Source organism: Colobus angolensis, unplaced genomic scaffold (assembly GCF_000951035.1).
Source record: "Colobus angolensis palliatus isolate OR3802 unplaced genomic scaffold, Cang.pa_1.0 Scaffold108, whole genome shotgun sequence".
NCBI lineage: Eukaryota > Metazoa > Chordata > Mammalia > Primates > Cercopithecidae > Colobus > Colobus angolensis.
This window is the reverse complement of record NW_012111808.1, coordinates 6,391,075-6,399,797: the sequence shown is the minus strand read 5'-3', so window position 1 is coordinate 6,399,797 and position 8,723 is coordinate 6,391,075. Positions and strand designations below refer to the sequence as shown.

Below are 8,723 nucleotides of genomic sequence, written 5' to 3'. Positions count from 1 at the left end.
GAGCTTGCAGTGAGCCGAGATCGCGCCACTGCACTCCAGCCTGGGCGACAGAGTGAGACGCCGTCTCCAAAAAAAACAAAAACAAAGAGGCGCCGGGCTGAGGTGGATGGATGTCTAACCATGTTAGACAAATCTAACATGGAGCAAAGAGAAAATCTGGAGCAAGACATGGTTTCTTGATAGCCAAAATCTATGCCTTGCTTCACGCGCACCATGCAGGGTAGACGGTTTCTGTGTTTGATTGCTTTTTTTCAAAAAAGAAGCAACGTTTTTCCATTTTTGACATTTAAAACCTAAAGAAAACAAAACCTAAATCCCTCTAGCAACTTTTTGTAAGTTTCTAGGCAAATGCATTTTTACTAACTGATAAGCTGAAGAAAGGATACAGTATTATTCTTCTGTAAGATAACCTTAAAGTGCTATAGAAATTACAGAAAAGAAGCAACAAGTTACATTGTAAGTAAAATTAAGACTGTTAAGGCCAGGTGCAGTGGCTCAGGCCTGTATATCCCAGTACTTCAGAAGGCCAAGGCAGGAAGATCACTTGAGCCCACGAGTTTGAGACCAGCTTGGGCAACATAGTGAAACCCTGTCTCTACAAAAAATACAAAATACAAAAACTGACCAGGCGTGGTGGCACATGCCTGTAGTCCCAGCCATTTGGGAGGCTGAGGATGGAGGATCACCTGAGCCCAGGATGTGGAGGCTGCCTTGAGCCCTGATCATGCCACTGCACTCCAACCTGGGCAACAGAGTGAGATCTTACCTAAAAACAAAACAAAACAAAAAGACTCTGAAAAGCAAACACCTGGGAATGGTGGCTCGCACCTATAATTTCGATGCTCTGGAAGGTCAGGTGGGAAAACCACTTGAGACCAGACGGTCAGCCTGGGCAACATGGCAAGACCTGCCTCATTCATTCATTCATTCATTCATTCATATTGTCATTTTTAAATAAAGAAACAACTTATTTTCAAATGGATTTTTCCTTAGCTCCTGTAACAATAATTAATTTGAACAAATGTTTGTAACTTGAAAGTTTACTTTAAACACGAATGTCAACATGGAGGTCCTACCCAGTAAATAAGTTTATATTTTGGTAGGAGAAGAAAATGACACAAATTGGATTAACTGGGCAAACAAGGCCCCATCTTTAAGTGAATATGTATGTGGAGAAAACTTGCGCCTGTTCCACTTCCTCTTCCTTCCTCATGAAAAACTGCACAGAACAGGCACAGGCAATGTAAATAAATAAGAAGAGCTAAATAGATCATCTTAAAAATTAAAACAAACAAACAAACACCAATATGTCTTTAAAACTATGCTTACCCATCCCCAAACATATAAATGCAGGATATTTTTAAATGCATAGAACATACATGAAATGAGAACATAAGTGATTATTCCCACTGTTTTCATATCATGTGTCTTGCATAGGTTCAGATGAATAAAAACAATTATTTCCTCCTTGTGGCCACAGGATTTTACCACTCCTCTTCAGTTTCTATTTCTTGGAACCTTGTATTCCTCCAAATTCACTATTAACACAAGGAAGACCCTAACCACAAAGTTGATGACCCGACTTCCAGATGCAAAGATGAGTTCCAGAAAGCAAATGCCTTAAAAGCCTCTTAAGAAGCAACTGCTCTTTTCTTTTTTTGTTGTGGGCACACATTTAGTATGTTAAAATATTTTGGTCTAATCCCAACATCCCTAAATTTTTTAAAGCAATTTTAAATTCTTCCTGATGTTTCATTAAATAGGTATTTACTATCAAAATAATTATGTGATTTTAGCTAAAATAGTTAAAGTATCTTAAGAGGATTTTACTGTACTTCAAGTGAGAATGATGAAAGGCATCTCCCATGCATTTTATTCACCTGAGTAATGCCATCACCACCACTATCTTCACCTTGCCTAGAAGGAGACAGTCTCCAAGATGTTCATTTGCATTAAGCAATTACTCTACATGAACTCACATATGTTCAATACAGGAAATGTCAAGGATTCATAATCCAGGCATTTAGCCGACATGAGACCAGAAAAATTCAGGGACTTTACTTGCTCTTCAAACTGAACTTTTTTTGTATAATTTTTTGTTTGTTTTTGAGACGGAGTCTTGTTCTGTCACCCAGGTTGGAGTACAGTGGCACAATCTCGGCTCACTGCGATCTCTGCCTCCTGAATTCAAGTGATTCTCCTGCCTCGGCCTCCCAAGTAACGAGGATAACAGGCATGTACCACCACACCCAGCTGATTTTTGTATTTCTAGTAGAGATGGGGTTTCACCATGTTGGCCTCAAGTGATCCACCTACCTTGGCCTCCCAAAGTGCTGGGATTACAGGTGTGACCCACTGTGCCCAGCCTGTATAATATATTTTTAAAAGAGCAAAACTAAAAGAAAGAGATTGAGTTCCTGATAATATGGGGTCTCTTGTTTCTCTGTTTAAAAAGTAAGTCATTTTAATTTCTGAAAGCCAATGGACATTATCTCCTAATCACACAAGGAAAAAAAAATGCTTAACATATTACAGTGGACAGTTAAGCAGCTAGAACTAAGCACTGGACTTAGTAAGCTTAAAAGGCTATAAATAGATTTCTGTGCCCCTTTTGGGGGTTGGAGAGTAAAATAGACCACACTGGGTATTTATTCATTTCATTAATTGAACACCACTAGGTGCCAGGTACCATACTATATCCTAGATATTTAACAGTCCATTTACAATGCAATCTTTACAGAAAAGAAAAAAAAAAAAATGAAACAAAAGGTTTAGGGGCATTAATTACAATGCAAACCTAACCGCTTAAATAATTTCAAGGGAAAAAACCTTCATTTTTCTAAATATACCAATATTTGTATGAATTAGCATAATTCATCAGAGCTCTTATCTGTTTCTAAGTATTATACAATACCGAATTCTCAAGAAAAGGGAAACTTCGGCGGGGTGTGGTGGCTCATGCCTGTAATCCCAGCACTTTGGGATGCCAAGGTGGGCGGATCACCTGAGGTCAGGAGTTCAAGATCAACCTGGCCAACACGGTGAAACTAAAAATACAAAAATTACAAAAATTAGCTGGGTGTGGTGGTGCACACCTGTAATCCCAGCTACTCGGGAGGCTGAGGCAGGAGAATCACTTGAACCTGGGAGGCGGAGGTTGCAGTGAGCCAAGATCATGCCACTGCATTCTAGCCTGGGAGACAGAGGGAGACTCTCTCTCTCAAAAAAAAAAAAAAAGGAAAGGAAAACTTCACAGTCATCATTTTCACATATTAAAAAAAAAACAAAAAAAACCCTAGTACTTTTTTACTCTTAACATCGGGGCAGGCATTGGTTCCTTTTCACGAATCTGTTCGTAGGCAGATAGGACTCCTGAATGAAAAGCACCCCACAGTCAAGTGAATACACGATGACAGCACGTAAGTTGCTCACTGACAACGACCAGCATCCATCCCTTCCCTCGACAGTGAGGCGTGCTTTAGAGTCACCTGCAGCTCAGCCTTGATTTATGACCAGTGAATGGATCTGCAATTCATTTAAAGGAGAGGTTAGATGCACACACACCTTGATATGGTCCATCATAAGTTGCTTCTGTGCATATAAAAGAGAACAGTCTGGACACTTGAAAACAGATACCTTCTGGTTTTCAATGTGTTGGTCAAAGTGGCGATACAGCAAGGTTTGCAGGGTGAACACAGTGTCGCACATGGAACACTTATATATTATTCTAAAATAGAAGAGTGCAGCGAGATCATGTCAGTCAGCCTGTTTTAAGTCAAAGAAGCTGCTATTTTATAGCTAAAGAACTCGGGAGGCAGAGGCACACTGAGAACACACAAACACAATAAATAGAACAACAATTAGCTTTGAAACAAACTTTTGAAGACAACTGGCATCACTCCATCATAGATCAACCTTAACATTTTGAGTAAAGATGTATTTGGCTACATTTACTTAGAAATCTAAATTAATGACCATTTTACTACTCACAGATCTATAACTGGCACATGTTTGCACAAAGTCTTCATGTTACTTTAACACAGAGCAAAAGCATCCTTTTCTTTTTTTTAAGATTTTTTTTTAAGATTAGACCAGGCAATGACGATACCCTAACTTGGAAAAGAATGGTAATCTGATTAATAAACTAAATAGGACTGCTCAACTCCAAAGTTTCCATTTAGAGTCAGTAGCAATTTTACACTTGAATGTCAATATTTCTATACCTGTTCTTAACACAGGAAGCCCTACGCTAGTCAACAAATATACACTAAAATCAAGAAACAGAAAATAAAATCGATACCACTGTTATTTCAACAATGCTTGAATGTTTCTTATGCTTTGAATGATTTAAAATATTCACTTGTCTCCTACAAACTATTTCCATGACTAATATGTTACTAACAAGCAGCCTCCTCAAATGAATTCAGCAGACCTGAACTTTCTGAACATAATATCCTTCCTGCCTATCCACACTCTCTACTGAAATGAGGGCACGAGACGTCTGGAGAGGGTAAAGGGCTGCGTCTACCCTGCCGCCGGCCTCTGCCTCCAATGGATGTGATCGGTCATTTGTGAACAGTTCTGATGGCAGCAGGTCACCATTTTTTAGTCACTGCTCTGGGTCACCCTGGCGCATAGGGGAGGGCATATGGGCATCTGTATTTTCTCTGGAGAACTGTGAGAATGGGCACAAAGAATTCTAAAGAGCCGCTTAGGAAAAGGTCAGAGAAAAGCCTACTGGATGTGAGGGTCAGAAAGGAGGAGAGAGAAGTTGAGGTTTTACCTGGTGTTCCTACGGCAAAGTTGAAGAAAGGAATGCCTCCTAAACCACGTGCCTTCCCTCTCTCAGGGCCCACCTAGCTTCAAACCTCACTGTGCGATTCTCTGTCCAAAATTACAGATTTAACTTTTTTTCTCTCTCTCTCTTTCTTTTTATTCTAAGTTCTAGGGTACATGCGCACAACATGCAGGTTTGTTACGTATGTATACATGTGCCATGTTGGTGTGCTGCACCCACTGTCATTTACATTAGGTATATCTCCTAATGCTATCCCTCCCCACAATAGGACCCTGTGTGTGATGCTCCCCTTCCTGTGACTTTTTTCTCTTTTCCCCCCATAAGATTTATAAGTTTAACTGGATTGGCCTGTTTTGTAAAGGTCTTGAGATGTTACTTTACTGCAGAGCACAAGTACCCTTGGGGGCGGGGGTGCTGAGGAGCAGGCGAGGTTTTCAGGACCGTACACTGCAGCACATGTTGTACACTAATCATGTGTCATCATTAACTGTAGCAGGTGTGACAAAGATGTTCACTTTCTCCCTGTTTGAAACTGCTTAGTGTTGTGAACAGCCCAAATGCCCAAGAGTATAAATGGTTAAACAGAAAACTAGGCCGGCACGGTGGCTCATGCCTGTAATCCCAGCACTTTGGGAAGCTGAGGCGGGTGGATTGCCTGAGCTCAGGAGTTTGAGACTAGCTTGGGCAACAAGGTGAAACCCTATCTCTACTAAAAATACAAAAAATTAGCCAGGCGTGGGGAACACACACCTGTAGTCCCAGCTACTTGGGTGGCTGAGGCACAAGAATTGCTTGGGCCCAGGACGTGGAGCTTGCAGTGAACTGAGATCACGCCACTGTACTCCAGCCTGGGCAACAGAGCAAGACTATGTCTCAAAAAAACAAAAAAAAATTAGCCAGGCGTGGTGGCAGGCTCCTGTAGTCCTACCTACTCGGGAGGCTGAGGCAGGAGAATGGCGTGAACCTGGGACGTGGAGCTTGCAGTGAACCACGATCGTGCCACTGCACTCCACCCTGGGCAACAAAGCGAGACTCTGTCTCAAAAAAACAAACAAACAAAAACCACCATTCAGTTGTGCAACTGGTGAATTAAGATGCTGACTTTCGTTTCAATTTTTAACTTTATGTAATACCTTATTTTAATATTTTATAAATAGCTTTTTAAAAAGTGAGTATAGTCTCACTGAGAAGAAGTGTTAGGAAGAACCAAAAACCTTGATTCTCTCCCCTGGTCAACTGCCCGAATTTTCTTTTTTTCTTCATATCCAATGTTTTCATACAGAATATTCAGGATGAATATTTTAACCTTGGCCAATACACTTAAGGAAAATAAGAAATCTTTTAGGGTTTTTTTTTTGTTGTTATTTGTTTGGAGATTGGGCCTCGCGTTGCCACAGGCTGGAGTGCCATGGTGCGACCTCTGCTCACTGCAACCTCTGCCTCCCAGGCCCAAGCAACTCTACCGCCCCAGCCTCCCGAGTAACTGGAACCAGAGACATGCGACACCACGCCTGACCAATTTCTGCATTTTTATTTTTATTATTATTTTTTGAGATGGAATTTTGTTCATTTCCTAGGCTGAGTGCAGTGGCGCAATCTCGGCTCACTGTACCCTCTGCCTCCCAGGTTCAAGCGATTCTCCTGCCTTAGCCTCCAGAGCAGCTGGGACCACAGGCACCTGCCACCACGCCCAGCCAATTTTGGCATTCTTAGTAGAGACTTCACCATGCTGGCCATACTAGTCTTGAACTCCTAACCCTAGGCGATCCACCCGCCCTGGCCTCCCAAAGCACTGGGACCATAGGCGCAAGCCACGGCACCTGGCCCAGTAAAAAATGGCCCAGAAATGTTCTGGATAGCAAAGGGATAGAAACTCAGGACTAAAAAGCTGGTGTGAATAAACAATATCCCAAAAAAACAATTGAGAGGGTTCTCCCAAAGGGCTCATTACTTAGAACAATGTTCTGCAAATGGGGCCACACAATTATTAGAAAATATGATTGTTGTTATACAGAACAAACTTTGAACATCTATGATATGGGCAGAAGATTTGTTTATTTGAAAACATCTAAATTCTTCTAATGTAAATGTCGAAGTCACAAGTTTCTATGCCATCCTTTTGTTTTAATCTGAAGGTTAACCTGCCTTTACATCTGAAGTTTTAAAACACAAAAAGGCTCAGTACTGGCTGCATACATGGGTAAAAGGTTTTTCATCCCCCAAAACAACCTGCCAACCATTCCCAGACTCAGCCCTTTCCTTCTTAGGTACAGTCTGTATTAGAGTCCTGAAAGCACAGCAATACTGCCAAGAGGCAAGTTTTATTTTTTTTTAAATACAGTTCTACACATGGCATTAAAGCACATTTCAAATGCTATTTATTTATTTATTTTTGAGACAGAGTCTTGCTGTGTCTCCCAGACTGGAGTGCAGTGGCTCAATCTCTGCTCACTGCAACCTCCGCCCCCGGGGTTCAAGCGATTCTCCTGCCTCAGCCTCTCAAGTAGCTGGAACTACAGGTGCCCACCAACACGCTCGGCTAATTTTTTTTTTTTTGTATTTTTAGTAGAGATGGGGTTTCACTATGTTGGCCAGGCTGTTCTTGAACTCCTGACCTTGTGATCTGCCTGCACTGGTCTCCCAAAGTGCTGGGATTACAGGCGTGAGCTACTGCGCCCGGCCCTTCGAATGTTATTTAAAATTCTTAGTTCCTAAATACACACCAATTTGAGCAGGCCCACCTTAAACTGAAAAGCTTATAATAGATAATACTTTCCAACTGTTTACATTGTATACTTTCATAAAAACAGGTAAAAATTAAAGTCTACCATATCACTATTATACTTTAGCTTGTCTGTAGCTTCCAATCCTCTGTAGAAAACTATCAAATAATAATACTGAAGAAACAAAGTCTCTGCACCTGAAGGTAAACATTTTTATGCTGTTAAAAAGAAATTACAAACATTTTCGTCCCTGTAAGATGAGGATCACGAAAGTATTGGTGCATGTATGTCTTCATCAATTAGAACACTACCTGCAAGGGGGCATGAGGGAACTTTTTGAAGCAATGGAAATATTCTGTATCTTAACTTTGGTGGTGGTTATACTACTGAATACAGTTGTCACGGACTTGTACTCTTAAAATAGGTGAACTGTACTGTATGTAAATTATACCTCAATAATGCTGACTGAAAAATTACAAGTGAAAATGGGAAACAGTAAAGCCAGGGCATAGCAGTGCTACAAAGAAATTAACATCTTCAGTCGACAACATTTCAATAGTCTATCCTGGTAGTATTTGAATTAACCATTAAAAAAAAATGATGAGTACACGCCTGTAATCCCAGCACTCTGACAGGCCAAGGCGAGTGGATTACTTGAGTCCAGGAGTTTGAGACCAGCCTGGGCAACACGGTGAGACCCCATTATCTACAAAAAAAATTACCTGGGCATGGTGGCACATGCCTGTGGTTCCAGTATTTGGGAGGCTGAGGTGGGAAGATCGCTTGAGCCCAGGAGGCAGAGGTTGCAGTAAGCCAAGATCACACCACTGCACTCCAGCCTGGGAGACAGAGAGAGATCCAGTTTCAAAAAAAAAGAAAAAGGCCAGGCACAGTGGCTCATGCCTGTAATCCCAGCACTTTGGGAGGCCACGGTGGGCGGATCACCTGAGGTCAGGAGTTTGAGACCAGTCTGGCCAAAATGGTGAAACCCCATCTCCAATAAAAACACAAAATTTAGCCAGGCGTGGTGGCAGATGCCTGTAATCCCAGCTACTCGGAGGCTGAGGCAGGAGAATCCCTTGAACCCAGGAGGTGGAGGTTGCAGCGAGCCAAGATTACACCACTGCATTCCAGCCTAGCTGACAGAGCAAGACACCATCTCAAAAAAAAAAAAAAAAACGGCCAGGCACAGTGGCTCACGC

General features: G+C 41.6%; 1 protein-coding gene across 3 annotated transcripts in view; it reads right to left on the bottom strand.

Annotated features, from left to right (window-relative positions):
• The window catches only part of ZNF532 (zinc finger protein 532), a 139,085-nt gene that overhangs the window by 37,874 nt on the left and 92,488 nt on the right, over positions 1-8,723 (bottom strand). For all 3 annotated transcript variants that reach the window (XM_011949306.1, XM_011949311.1, XM_011949302.1), the window contains one exon: positions 3,565-3,727. In XM_011949306.1, the coding sequence (XP_011804696.1) occupies positions 3,565-3,727 (163 nt within the window). The remainder of the gene's footprint in view (positions 1-3,564; positions 3,728-8,723) is intronic.